At 34.3% G+C, this 15,563-nt stretch overlaps 1 protein-coding gene across 1 annotated transcript; it reads right to left on the bottom strand.

Moving 5' to 3' along the window:
* Positions 1-1,081: 1,081 nt before the first annotated feature.
* LOC148600958 (sigma non-opioid intracellular receptor 1-like) lies at positions 1,082-4,078 on the bottom strand. Its single transcript, XM_088555163.1, has 4 exons — positions 3,902-4,078; positions 3,032-3,235; positions 2,081-2,173; positions 1,082-1,335 (listed from the first exon to the last, which is right to left on the bottom strand). Exons 1-4 carry the CDS (start codon positions 4,062-4,064, stop codon positions 1,091-1,093), a joined length of 705 nt encoding a protein of 234 aa, XP_088411289.1. The 5' UTR covers positions 4,065-4,078; the 3' UTR covers positions 1,082-1,090.
* Positions 4,079-15,563: the final 11,485 nt, after the last annotated feature.

The raw sequence follows: 15,563 nt of genomic DNA, 5'->3' as shown, positions 1-15,563 counted from the left end.
GTATCATGGGAAGAAGGTCTTCTAATCGAAGCAAAATATCACTTAGAAAATATTAAGTTCTGTATACGTATGGCTGATCTCTGTTTCTGCATTTTTCGAGTTAATATCACACAGCCGTTGGTAAAATATAGACAAGATGGCAAATGCCTGCATGCACTTTCAGCAGGTTTATCTATTAAAATAATTGATGCTTTTTTGTATGACCTTTTTTGTATTTCAGTTACTTTATGTTCTTTGTTGTGTATGTCTGTTTTCCATGTCTGGCCTTTGTCCCTGGATTACATTCTTTCGATTACAGCTATGACCTTGGTTCCCTTGATTACTCTGAAAATGCATGTATTCGTGAATTCATGCGCTAGCTCAACCATGCCACGCATTTTATTTCCCGGTAATTTAGCTGTATAATGTTGTTCTAATCCAATCAAACACTGTAAGTTTAACCAATAAAAACATCGCAAGAGTGTGTTTTGTACTACGTAGTTATAATTACGAGTAACGGACACATAAAAAAATGACAATTAAAAGGACAGGATCATCTTATAAAAACACGAAGAAGCTAATGAGTAACAAAATAACAAACATAAGAAAAAGTCCAGATGAACTTGAAGAACAAGAAGTTGGACTTTTTGTCGCGCTAAGTATACCTTCAGGAAGCTGATACCGGACAGCAACCAAAATCGCTTCATTACAGCACATTTCCCGTTTCACATACAACATTTGAAATCAATCTGTCCAGTGGCAGCTGAAATTTCTTCTACCATGCCATTTTTGTTTGCCTTGCCTAAGTGTGTCAATGTAGATAGACTATTACCGGATTTTACTCACTTGCAATGTAACGGATGCCACTGGCGGGGCACGACATGCTTACCTTTCCCGAGAGGTCGGACAAGGTAATTACAATAAACCACCCACCCATTCAGTTGGGACATAAACTATTATTCTTTATCAGCTAAGCGACCACTGGAAAAGAAGAATTTAGTTTTCCTTAAGTTTTGGATCATTACTACATGTATTACATACTGTCGAGGATCCACTTCAATAATACCTCTATTTTTATTGTTTCTAATATAAAACACATAAATTGTAATCGTTACAAATTCTCTTTAATATATTCTTTCAACTCGAGCAAAGAAGTTGAAGTTTCTAAAAGAAGAGCTCTAGTATAAACACGGAGTATATAAAACAAAGTTACAAAATCTGTTGTACTAAAAAAAGTGTCAGCTAAAGCAAAGCCAAGCGTGGATGGTATAAATCCACGAGCGTATTCCACCATCCAAGTGCCATGCTCCCATTGTACGGCAGTTACTTCACCCCACTCATGAAAAACAGTATCACCTAAATAGAAATAAATTAAATACATACAATGATTCATTTTTTAGAATTTTCATAACACGTTTCAATATTTTTTTTTATGTGAAATAAACGTATAAATATAGACTATCGGTTAATATGTTCCGTGCTTCAAGTTTTGGTCAAGTGCGGATTGACCTTACAACCCTGATATTTTAACTGGATTTTAGTTAACCCCCTTGGCGCTAGTTTTGAGAATAGTTTATTTCTGATGAAAAATGACAGTCCTATCCATGATGTCATATTGCCAGACATTTATCCGCCAACAAAAGTGTCTTGGGATATGAAGGGCACAAGGTCGAATTTGCGAAACAGCACAATATTTGGACTGATTATTGCATTAGATAATGTAACAGCAAGAAAGTATAAATTGATGCATAAATACTTGTAGCAAGTGGAAATGCTATGCTCAATATTAAAACAACACCCCGCTACCACTCCGTTGCCAGTATCTATATGGTCAATAGATAAACAAAGCCGAATATGAGGAAATTGATATCGTTTCAGTGTGAAAAAAAGAGGCAATTGATATGGCATACCTATAATATAAGCTTCCGTCAAAATATCAGGTATTTGTGATAATTAATTGCAGAAGAAGCTCTAATGACGAAGCTAATGGACAACATGCTCACTATATTCCACTCGCTTTCAAAGCGAATGGGTGGGGGTTGAAAAACAAATACCAATAAAAGAATCATACAAGAGGAATGACAAAGCTTAAAACACGTACCTGGTTTGAAGACTCGACTTTCTAGTTCACCTTCTTTCCATTGCCTGAATGACCCAGTCAAGAGAGTATCCGAAATATTTGCCCAGTATCTCCCTGGAAAAAAATTTAAAAACAACAAAACCTAAAGCTTTCCTTACAAACTGTCCTTTTCGTTTGCAAAAAGGGGATTAAGTTAAAACAACAAGAAGGGCTAACCACTGAAAATGTATGCAAACTAAAACATATAAACCAGCATTTACTATTGACACAAAAATCAAAGTTTAAAACTTGTTTGAGAGCTTAAACATTGGTAAATATTCTGCATAAAATAAAATTTACACCAAGCATACAATCTCCAAATAATCAATTAATCGATCTTTTAATTGATATTAATTACCAATGATTGAACTGTCTAAAAAGGAAAAGATTCGCATGCAATAAAATTAGCCAGTGGACTGATGAATTAAAGAAAAGTTTAAACGATGTCACTATTAAATTTAAACAAAATGTTACTAAGATCAGAATTCCGAAGTACGGTCCATCAGGACATGCAGGGGTACGTTTCTTCGAGGGTCGTCGTTGTAAACATCGTCAAACAAGAAATCAGGTATACCGAAATGGTAAAGGACACTATTCCAGAACCGGTAAAGTTCAGAATATTTAAAAGTTGCGCTGCGTGACAAAATAATGTGAAATGTTCTATTGTATTAAAGTGTACATGTACACATTTAGTGGAGCTCTTCTAGTTTGTCCGAGGAATACAAGTTATGGCTTTAGCGATAAAGCAAAGAGTCTCGTAAGTCCCTGAATTATTTTACTACTATATAATTTATATCCATCATTTGAAAATGTTACTACTGCAGTATCTGTTCAAAGCGTGCAAACACAAAGATCACTTAACATTGTCGAAAAATTACTATTTAAAATGTGTGAACATACATGTAGCTTGGAACGGGAGTTTAAAATATATACCTGAATTTCCTGACGTGTCTATTGCGGTGCCAAAGAAGAGTATATATTCTGTGAATGATGCGTACAACAAGCACATGCTTCCCATCCATCCTCCTGCATTCATGAACACCCAATGAGTATCTTGTTCCGGGAGTATATGTCCAGGGAATCGTCTTGCCAATTCTGCATAGATTTCTTCGTATGCTAGCTCGACATCCTTGGTTCCTGAAGCATGACATAGTCATGTTAGTTATTATGATATAATTTCATCATGTTAACGTTTCGCTTGTTTTCTCTTTTTTATACTCTTTTTTTTTCAGTTCAAATAGCTATTGCAACAGATGTTGAAACAACAAGTTCATCACATAAAAAGTTATGACAATTATTATATACTGTTCTTGATCCGGGTTATTTACATGGTATATTATGTTTTGTTGACGCATGTTCTCAAAATAATTGTTATTTTTAAGTCGAAAGGACCCTGGAAAGTTGGTATAACTTATGCCCAATCAAAATGTCTGTGTTTAAACTAAGTTATTATTATCTATCAATTTAGAAAATTGAATTTCCGTGAATGAAGTAGTATGATTAAAGTATCATATAAAAACAAATTTGTATACCACAGAAAATAGTGTACGTAATTTTAATTTGCAAAGCAACATCACTGACCGCTAGGCCATCGGAGAAATGAAGGAAGGATGCAAGACCATATTAAGCAAATTGAACACCAGTAAAAAACAGTCTCGGGGAAGCACTGACAGAAGAAAATTGGGGTATACTAAATGACAAATGGCCAAATAAAATCTGAAAAGTGTTACTTTAAAGAAAGTTTTCGAGTTATCCTTCGTAGATCAGAAAACCTGATCGTCCTAAATATTAGCTTTTACCAACCTGAATGTTTTCGAGCAATTTTAGCTATTTCGTTGTGGTCTGACAAATATGTTTTATTCTGCATCCAATACTGAACACAAAACACAAGAAAACATACAAATAACACAATTTTTAAAAGCCACACTAATTTTTTTATGACAGACATCCCGCTAACAACTACCATCGAAATAACAACAAAGAAAGTGTTCTAAAAGTTGAATAAAATGCGGCCGTGAAACGACAATAAATACGAGCATATTAAAAGAATATATCTATCTTTAATCGATTTTAACAATACAAGTTTAACAACGTGATTTGATTTTTCCCCTCATGTATCTAATGACTGAGTAGATTTGTGTAAAACTTATGCAATGACATAGGTAAAAGTTGTACATAACAGTATGACATTGATGACAACATTGTGACAATGTCAGTTGTAGGGTTTAGATTTGGCCATAATTGGAAGGATTGTACCTCTTCAATCATTTCCTTTTTTTCTATCTTACCAGTATACCAGTAATTATAATCTCGAAAAATGACTCTCTTTTAGACTGCCAAGCAGCTCCTAAATTATAACTATGATAACAACTGCGGACACAGATTGGTATTGCCCGAGGGGCAAGTATGGACGCAGACTGGCATTGCAAATCCGTTTTATCTTGAATGTGTTTACATTTGCTAACTTTGCATAGAAAAATGTTATGGTATTCAACAGCAATTGATGCCTCTGCTGGTTTAAATAAATTTAAAGATTCTTTGAAAGTTTCATTTAATTCCATTTAGTGGTGTAGGAGGAGTAAAATTAAGTTATGGAAACTCCTCTCCTTAACGGGAGGGAGGAAGGAAGGATGGATACCTCTATCACTATAAACCCCCACTAAAATTAGGGAGTAAAATGACTCAGATTATTTCCTCTGCTTACATAGAGGAAATGGATGGTACTTGTTTTTTCCGAGTCGAAGTCCTAGAAACTCAGGTTAAGATTTATATATTATAAGACAAGTTATATACATTTACATTACAATGCTTTCCTGAGGGTGTACTTGCATGGATGTGTTGAACTTTGTTATGTCATGTTAAGGATTGACCATTTCGCTTAATGTAGGTTTGTTACTCTAAATCTGGACTGTTAAGATTTTTTTTATTAAAAAATTTACAGAAACTAACAGCGTAGTATCTATCAGCTACATTGAATACGGATATTTCTGTACTGTTATTCTCACACCTCTGCAAGGAAGCCACATAATTGTTATAGATTACATGAAAGAGTAATCAAGAAAACCAAGGTTATAGCGGTAATTAAAAGAATGTAATCCAAGGACAAAGACCAGACATGGAAAACAGACATACACAAGAAAGAAAATAAAGTAAGTAAAATCATACATACAAAGCAACAAAAGCAAATGAGCAACTCGGACTCACTAAAAACTGGGAGCATGGACCAGGTGCACCGGTAGGGTAAGCGTCCTCTGCTTTTATAGGAACACCCGCCGAAGTTAAATGAATTAGAACTTACATTCTTGAGTAAAAAATCAAAGTAATAAAGTTGGTGCCATTTCCCTGACATTTTGTATCATTAGGAGAAAAAACGCAAAGAAACTTCTTCCAAGCAATAATTTATTTCAAGCAACAATTTCCTGAGCATTTCGTCAGTACTGGCTCTTCAGAGACTGCAAAATAAATAATAAAATTAGCGGAAGATGATATATTGTTCTATAACAAATGAAGGTGTAAACATTGGGACCATCAATGGGTCCACACGATTAATTTCAGTATGTTGTAGTTTTGTGTTGAGATTTTAAGACAGTTTTGTTATAAATCCCCTATATACTCGGTGCCAATTGAACTAGTAATATTTCTACAAATATTTTGAAAGCAATATATGATAAATAATTAAAAATGTAATGTTGATTGATGGTTAAATATAGTCAAAATGTATTTCAATTTAATTGATTGAAAATATGAACCTGCCCTGGTATAATAAGAAACATACATATACCTCTGTAGGTCTCTATGTCAGAATAAAGTACTCAAATGCAAAAAAATAACACATCTACACAGTGTTTGTCATACAGTTAAATCTTACTACACTGAAAAATATCAAATCCCATAACCCAGTACAGTACATGTACGTACTCCATGACAAGTTTCATATTAATGCAGGGTTGAACCTTGAAAAAGTAGGGGATGGGTAAGTATGGACACACTATTCAAGGTTGATACAGCTTTGAATTTTGATTGCATTGACACAGGATGAGAATTTCACCAGAATCAATGTGGCCTATTTTGGACCTTATTTGGTTCAAATCAGTCTGAACTTTCCTTTGGAGAAAAGGCCAGAAAAATTGCAATTTTTAAAAATTATTAAAAAATTGTTCAAGTTACCCTCAGAATGCAGGATCTGAGGTTTAATATTTCAAAATTTTCTTAGGGGGGCATGCCCCAGCAAATTCGAATCATTTGTGATCCTCACCGGTGATCCTGTCAAGAATTTTTTTAAAACTCTGGATCCGCCACTGAAGGCACATTGTTGTACAATTTTAAAGAGATCCAGACATCTAGAAAATGCCTATTTTTAACCCCTAGTACTTAATCATATCAAGTCACAACCCTCAAAATGACACCTTGTAATACAATCTCAAAATGATCAATTGACAATATACATGTACCTGGTACTTCCGGTTTCTGCTGGTTTCTGGCCGTTTTTTGACCTATCATTTCTTAAAGATTCAAAACCAGTCTTAACATATATATATAGTGGTATAGAAAATTGTAGGGCAATATCAGAGACATTCATTTACTCTTACTTGAGTTACATGTATATAGTTCAATTGTATGAAATGCTTGCTTTTGATCTTAATGGTTGAGGGCATATCTCCCAAAAACAATACCAAACTTCCTTTTGGATATGAAAACTTGAGCAACTAACTAATACTTAATATATTACTTGTAAATATCACACGAAAGTAAGTGTCTATGGACATGCATTGACAAGAGAGAACAGTGACAAATCATTACGTGATGGCACATTTTTATAGTCGAATAAAAACACAATTAATCAAGTTTTATTAAAATTAGTGGAAAAGTTTTCGAGTAATTGTGTGTAGTGTGAACTAAGACAGAGTTCTTCCACTTTTGTTTTAAAAACCTTGCATAATACTTGTACTACACACTGTAGCTTCATGTATAGAGATAAAACCATTTCAGTAGATACGATGCCTAAGAAAGGGCATCATCATCATCATAATCTTTATTTCCTCTTCACAGTGATTTACATTCAATAAACATGATACAAGTATACAACAAATATGTATCCAAAACATTTTGATATCATACACACACAAACGGAAAAAAAATCAAAAAAACAAATTCATTTTGAAAAGAGGAGTCATTGACAAGTTTCACACCCATATGACACTATCGGTATGACGACTGTTCGGTAAAGTTTCACAGTAGTCATTGGGTTTATATCCGGTTGTTTGTGTCCATATCCAACAATGGAATACAGAGCATTACGACCTTTTTGACAAGCTTTATCATATTTAAGTTCATATTTTAAGTTATCAGTAATATGAATATCTTAATGACATTGTGTATCCATTACTTCGATAACGTCTTTTCCTAATGTCTAAACATGCCCAACACGCGATTTATGTCTAAAAAGTAAAATAGAACATTTAGCAGGATTAAACTTGAATTTCCAACGTATCGAATAATCATAGCAACAGTTCAGCATGACTTGCAGATTATGAGGAGTTGTAGCTATTAAAGCAATATCGTCAGCCAGAATATACCATCTTCACAGTGGCTCCAATATTCAGTTCTTTAAGTATGTCTACAAGTTCATTAAAATAAAGTTGGTAAAGGAAGGTGGACAAAACTCCTCCTTGGCGTACGCCTTGGCGAATCTTAAAGTTTGAAGACATTGCACCAACAAATAGCACTGTTCCACAAATACTTTGGTATGTATAATATATAAGCTTGTGAATGTCTCCCGTAATCCCGAATTGGTACAACTTGTTGAGTAATCCAGAATGCCACACAGTATCAAATGCCTTTTGCGTGTCTAGAAAGGCTACATAGACTTTACTGTTAAGTTCAATATTTTCGTATATTGTTTCATGCAGTGCGAATGAAGCTGTAGAACATCCTACGTTTTTCCTAAAACCGTATTGTTGTTCATTTGGAAGTCAATAGAAGATATTTTCATCCAATATAGAATTCGATTTAGCAGAATCATTTCAAGAAGTTTATATATCACAGGTAGTGATGTTATTGGTCTATAACTGTTGGGATCAGCCTTATTTTTCGAGTGTCCTTTATACACAGGGATTACAATACCAGTTTTCCATTGAGTGGGAATGTATGCGGCTCTTTTTATATTATTAAATAGATTAGTTAAAACATCAATCAAGGATTTACCACCATAACGAATATTTTCAGAATGTATATTGTCAACACCCGATGCCTTTCTCAGCTTTAATGATCGAATCGCCGTATCTATCTCACTCGTTGAGAACTCCTTATTCAAAATATGATCCTGATTTGCAGTGTCTAGGAAGCTGTACTAAATTGTACTGAATTCGTCATTTGAATCTGTTATTGCACTAAAGAAGTTCATGAAAGCATTGGCGATACCTTGTGGGGCTCGGATTTTAATTTCGTTAACAAAGAGACTGTTGCACAATTGAAGGCTTCTCGACTGCCCAGAGCGATAAAGTTCCCAAAATGATTTTATGTCACAATCAGCCGCTTCTACAAGATCACGATTTTGCTTATCCTTATAGTCATTATATGCTTTCATCTGGAAATTAGTAAAATTTCGCTTAGCTTTTTTGTAATCAATATAACACAAATGTTCTGTTCCACGTGGTCTTCCATTTTCGATCCAAATCTTACGTTTAGTCGAACAAATAAAAGAGTAACCATATTTCTGACATTACCAGTTGAGCAATTAAGGCTGTTCAGAGCTCTTGTTTATTTGTAGATACATGCACATAAAGGGAAATAATACATGCACTCTTTTAATACTGGTATTAATTAAGACTTGCGAATCTGGGTCATTCAATTGCTTCCATTAAATTGTACACATGTAGCACAAATATGAGGAGAATTTTTGGTATTTTAAAATGCTTTGTTTGTAAAAATGCCTGTTTAATAATGCTTATTTATATTTGTTGAAATTAAAATCTATTAATCATTGGAATCATAAAAGACCTAAGACGTTTATTTATAGTAAAACTAAACGCAGTTTGAATAATAAAATAACTTGCATAATTTTTCGGTAACATCATCATCTTCTTCTCAGGCAATGGCGACTCTAAATTTCAAGGGCAATATTGGGTTAGTCTAACATGTAGGTGACCATCGACCTACGACGATTAACAATCTAAACTGCATTTGCATTATTCGTTGAACACTTTATATATTTAAATTATTTAAAAAAAAATGATGAAGTCAGAAATGAAACACACATAACCATCAATTTTTTTTGCAAGAAATGATAAGCACCCATCTTAAAATTGTTTTATACGCATCTATATTGATGCGTAGAAATGATCATGTAAAATATGCAGGTGTCCGGGGAACTATAATTAGATTTATATAGTAACAAATCTAGTATCCCTCTTTAAATCGTACATCACACGAAATATTAGAAGATATAATACTAAAAAGTATATTAAATACATATAATTACAAATATTCAACTTTCTTAAAAAGATATTTATACTAAGTGTAAACTTTAATAGCTCTTCCACAGAATTGTTTTAACCGCTTCCAATTGAGATGGACATGGGTATCGCGGGGTCCCAACTTTTCATTTGATGGGAAAAAAATGTTGACTAACGTGTTATAAATAGTACATAGCTGTATAACATTGAAAATTTGTCATCTACTCCTAAAGGTGAATTATTCGCATTGAAATCATGTTCAACTAAGGTATTGAAACGCAATTATAATCAAAGTATTCATGTTGTGAATCAATTTATATCGATCATTTGAATTTTCAAGCCTCAAATAATCGTCAAATAGCCAAGAAGAGTATAAAAGATTATGGGGATCGAATCTAAACGTATCTAAACACAACCTTATTGTTGTAAATGGTTAATATTGCACTCTTTGATTTATTTTTAAAATTACCATTCTGATACAAAGAATATTAGATATATGTACACCAAATTCAGTTTGCGTAATATTTAGGTTCAGTGTCAGTTTACATGGAACACCTAGACGAATGAACACAAAACTCTCCGACACACTGCGTAATCGAACTACAAACTACTGGTTGGCCTCTCCCAGTTTCTAAATTTTCGAGTCGAAATTCAATTTATCGACCTCCACGACCAAGCTCAAGCTAGCTATCAATAAGCCAGCGAACAATAACGCTGCGAACAATCAAAAAGCACGGAGAAACTCCAATATCTAAAAAAAAAACCATAGAACATAACTAACCCTCAACGGACTTTGCCATGTTAAGTATCATTGGACAATTTTGTACACTATTGTGTTTATACACGTACTTCTAATGCATTTCAAATTGCTTACTGAGACTGAGATTAAAAACTTTTGAAATAAAATTTTGAATGCCTTTATTAATTTGCATACTGATATAATTAATTAACTAATTTTGGACCCTGGTTTAGGGCCCGACTTGTAAATATCTCGATCTTATTAGTTAGTTCACCACCAAATTTTCAGGGTGTGCATATGAACCGTTTTCCAAAAATAGAAAAGTTGTCATACGGTGATAATTTGATAGGTCATTTAGAATTCAGAGTTTCTGACAGTTGTCCAAATAATAACTTCAACTACAGAGCTCAAACAAAACTCATTCAATTTTCTGCTTGCTCCACATGTCTGCTACATACACATTTTTAAGAGGAACTATATTCGAGTCAAATCGAGGCTCAGTCATCTCACGAACAATCCCCGAATTTTATTTATTGATATAAACAATAAAACATCAAAATTACATGTAATCAAATTAAAGATGAAGACCCCTACATGACGTTTTTTCCCAAATTTGAATTCCATATTTGGTAGAACGGTTCATATGCACACCCTGAAAATTTAGTGGTGAAATAACCGGTATGGTGACTAACCAACCCTGAAAGGTCTGTAAAAGCTTTGCCGTAGGAACTTTTTTATGATACCTTAAAGAGGGTCCCCTACATGACGTTTTTTGCCCAAATTGAATTCCATGTTTGGGAGAACGGTTCATATGCATACGCTGGAAATTTAGTGGTGAACTAACCGATATGGTGACTAACTAACCCTGAATGGCCTGTAGAAGCTTTGCCGTAGGAACTTTTTTTATGACACTTTGAAGAGGGGTCCCCTACATGATGTTTTGGCCAAATTTGAATTTCATGTTTGGGTGAACGGTTCATCTGCACACCCGGAAAATTGGGTGGTGAACTACTATGCTAATTGTGGTTAGGTAGCCTCTCACGGTTAGTTCACCTCTAAATTTCTAGCATCCAGATACGAACAGTCCTGAAGACGTCTCGTTTACAATTTGATAGTTTATGTTACTCAGGGGACCCTTTTTGATGTAGCTATAAATATTTCGTAGCCTTAAGCTTTTGTGGACAAACATGGGCTGAGTTTTCAATATTTTTGGCTAGTTAACCGCCCAATTTCTAGGATGTGCATATAGATCGTTCCCCCAAAATCGGGACCCCCCCAACACACACCTTGTTTTTCTCATTCTTGTCATGAATTAACTATTTATAGAAATGTTTTTGAGGTGTGAACTTTAAGAGTGACGGGTAATTATTTGTTTTTATGTTGGTTATTTTTTTTTCTATTTTTTTCTGTTTATGTTTTTGTTTCAGTGTTTTGACAAAAAAGGGGTGGAATTTATTTTTGTATCTATATATTTTGTAACTATACACATGTAGAAGTGGAATTGCTAATTTTCAACATTATTCTTCCTTTGTGTAACTGATTTGCATTTTAACATTAAAGTTAACGGAGTTATCAATCTCAGAGTAACAAATGAGGGCACTAACCCAGTGTCCAAAATAAAATGTATCAGTATGAAAACTACTTTCTAACGCCTACCTAGGAAAAGCTAAATAACGAATGAATTCAATTTTTCAATCTGTTTATACATGGAAAATAACACATTTAAAAATATCAATTAGTAGACTCGACATTCTGTCGCCTTTAGATTGAAAGTTTTTAATCTCAATCTTAATAAACCAATTTGAAACGCATTTGAAGTACGTGTATAAAATAGTAAAGTCAAAAATTTTATTACGAAGTTATCCAAATGACACGTTAATGACACAGTCCGTTGTGGGTTTGTTATGTTCTATGGTTTTTAGGTATTGAAGTTTTCCTGCGCTTCCTTATTGTTCGCTGCGTTATTGTTCGCTAGCATTATCTACCTTATTACTCGCTGGCTTATTGTTCGCTAGCTTGAGCTTGGTACCTCCATGTCGAAATTATCTATCAAATTATTCATACTTAAGCCACAATCATAGAAATGAATACATGTCCCTCTCAACTATCAACATTCCTCAGTTGATAAGCGATATATCTTTATAGCTCAAGTGCTACATTATCGCATAGACAATTTCTTAGGTACCCAGTTCCTTGAAGAGGGGTCCCCTACATGACATTAGTCGGTCACTTGAGTGCAAAGTATGTATTTTTAACACGAAAACGACAATTACACCCAAGTATAGAAACAGTCAGTTGACCGCCAGCGTCACTCATATCGTGCGTTTGATTCGTTAACACTGCCTTACGAAATAATATTTGGTGGATTTTTGTGATTTATATCCACAAAGACTGCAACATTCTCGAAGCTATGTTGTCTTAGCTTTATAAAGAACGAAATGAAGGGTGTAACGGATATACGAAAAGTTCTATCTTTTTTCAAAATTTATTGTTATAGTGTCATTTAAAAATGAAAACAAATATTTTACTTAAACCTAGAGCTTTTAGATTTTGAATTCCATACAAAACATAAAAAATAATTTTAATTTTAATTTCTAATTTTAATTTGGTATTATATAGTTTCATACTTTCGGCTTAAACCATTGGTACATGTATTTACGATGTAACACAGGAATGCAACATCAACTCATAAAAAAATCCGAGAGAACCAACGACAAAATAAGCTAGGCGCTGATCTAGAGATTCAGGAAAAAGGATGAGTATGATATCCCCAAGAAGAAACGAAATTAACAAAATGTTCAAACAAAAAGGGTTTTCCTACCAATGTGCTGCTCATATCAAGTCCTGTTGTTTTTAAAAGAGCACCACGTCAATGTAGAAATTAATGTTATCGTCACTGGGTTGATATGAAGCTTCATATCGTCCACTGCAGACCATTTAAAATGCACGTATTTCTATTATAATACTAAACAAACCTCTCATTGTACACATTCAAGACGGGAAAGGAGTCATGGCCATCACCACTATACGTCACCTAAGTTACATGATGTCTCCATTGATGGTCTCCTTCCTTTCATACAAAAACCTCTTGGACTTCATCACATTAGAATCAAACTTTATTCTATACCTCTCACTCTACTACACTCCTTTACAAAACAACTCTTGACACTCCTGTTTCTGACCCCACCTCATCATTATACAGACTTGTTGCCAACATTTTGGATATTGGTTTCCACAGACTCTTTAAACCAGTCTTTGCGAAAAGTCAAGATGAAGAAAGACGATGATTTCTCCCACTACCGTTTGTCAACAAAGGTATAGATGCAATTAATTTGGCTAACATCCTCCATCACAAAAACGTTACCAACAAATTCCCACATATTTCAAAGACAAATCCATACCAATTATTTCATATTCCTATACTTCACCCATTGCATCCGAAATTTTCAATTATAAAAGGCTATTGCAGAACATCGAGATTGAGGACTTCAAGGCTAAATCACCTGACTGTTCTTCCAAAACCTCTCCATTCAAATATGGTCCTTCTGGTCACGTCGTTACGGGAGATTTAACCATTATCGAAAACGAATCTCTGTGTAATATCCTTTCTAAAGGTCCCAAGTAACGTGAACCACGCTCCATAAATTGGAATTATAATTTTAAAGTTCTTATGGATGCCGTCGAGGACTATGCAAGAAAATGGATAAAACGAGAACAAGAAGACATTGATTCTCTGTCAGGGTGGTTAAAGGCCGTGAGGTCTTTAATTTTGAAACGAATGAAAATTTTAAGTAGGTCAATGAGTGCCAAGGCTACATCAGTTTTCAAAGACTCGATGTAGCAAAACATTGCCTACTATACATGACAAATATGTTGTCGTACCAGCAGACAAAGCCCAAAACAACATTGATTGTTTTTGTCTGCTAAACGTTTTATGTCCAATGTTTATTATCAAAGGTAGACGTAGAAAATAATAGCAGTGATAAGACCTATACTGCTACCACTCTCTCCAAAGAAGAGATTGTGGAAAACCATAAATCTGTGCTATCCTCTTTTGGTCTCTCTACCAAAGACGATGATTGTAATTTACCGTCTATGTACTGGATTCCTAAACTTCACAAGAATCCATACAAACAACGTTTCATAGCTGGATCTGCAAAATGTACCACCAAACCTCTTTCAAAACTTCTATACTTACAACTGTCAAAGAGGATCTGCAGTCCTACCACAACACTTGTTACTCCCGTAGTGGTATTAATTCAATGTGGATCCTGAAAAATTCGAAAGATTTTTTGGAGACAATCAGTTCAAGACTATTATCTGAATATAATAGCATTAAAACCTATGATTTTTCAACAATGTATATTTCTATTCCCCATACTCAGTTAAAATCCCGACTTAAAAACATACATCGTTGTTTTTTTCTTCAAAAAAGATGGTACACTTAGATACAAATATATAGTTCTTGGTAGAGATTCCTCATACTTTGTAAGAAATAATTCCAAATCATCCTCCAAATATACAGAGGAAGATGTTTACAAATTGCTAAAATTTTTAATCGACAACATATTTGTCCAGTGTGGTAGACGTGTTTTTCAACAAACGGTCGGCATTCCAATGGGAACAAATTGTGCTCCTTTACTTGCTGACCTATTTCTTCACTCTTATGAGGCTGACTTTATAGCTGATCTGATCAGAAAGAAAGAATATCGTTTAGCTAGATCCTTCAATCTCAGTTTCCGCTATATAGATGACGTATTATCTTTAAACAATCCTAATTTCGGGGATTTGATACATCGCATCTACCCAAAAAAATTTGGGATAAAGGATACTACAGACACTGTGAAGTCAGCCTCATATCTTGACCTACACATAGAAATCGATGGTAAAGGAAAACTATTGACCAAACTTTACAGTAAAACGTGATGACTTTTCTTTCAGAATTGTCAACTTTCCTTTCATCTGTGGCAACATCCCTTCGGCTCCTGTGTATGGAGTGTTCATATCACAACTCATACGTTATGCCAGAGCTTGCCGAAACTACGCAGACTTTTTGTATCGCGCTAGAACTCTAACAAATAGGCTTCTGGAACAGGGTTATGTTGCTAAAAGATTGAAGTCATCACTACAGAAGTTTTATGGTCGTCATCATGAACTCGTGGATCGTTATGGTGTATCTATCAGCACCATGAAAACTGATTTATTCAACGGGTCATAGTTTTCCGTTCCTCGTTTGTCTACCCCGGACTTGACTTTTTATGAGCAACTCGGT

This window comes from Perna viridis, chromosome 12 (assembly GCF_037379345.1).
Source record: "Perna viridis isolate PV_CMFRI_1.1 ecotype Kerala chromosome 12, ASM3737934v1, whole genome shotgun sequence".
In the NCBI taxonomy this organism is placed as follows: Eukaryota; Metazoa; Mollusca; class Bivalvia; order Mytilida; family Mytilidae; genus Perna; species Perna viridis.
The sequence above is the reverse complement of the archived record's forward strand: the minus strand, read 5'-3'. Positions and strand labels throughout refer to the sequence as shown.

What these genes read in the sequence shown, in the direction of transcription:
- LOC148600958 (XM_088555163.1), bottom strand. Translation starts at nt 4,064, where the DNA reads ATGGTAGTTGTTAGCGGGATGTCTGTCATAAAAAAATTAGTGTGGCTT. An exon ending in AATTGCTCGAAAACATTCAG is followed by an intron (nt 3,236 to 3,901) that starts GTTGGTAAAAGC and finishes GTCATGCTTCAG; the next exon opens with GAACCAAGGATGTCGAGCTA. An exon ending in AGACACGTCAGGAAATTCAG is followed by an intron (nt 2,174 to 3,031) that starts GTATATATTTTA and finishes ATTTTTTTCCAG; the next exon opens with GGAGATACTGGGCAAATATT.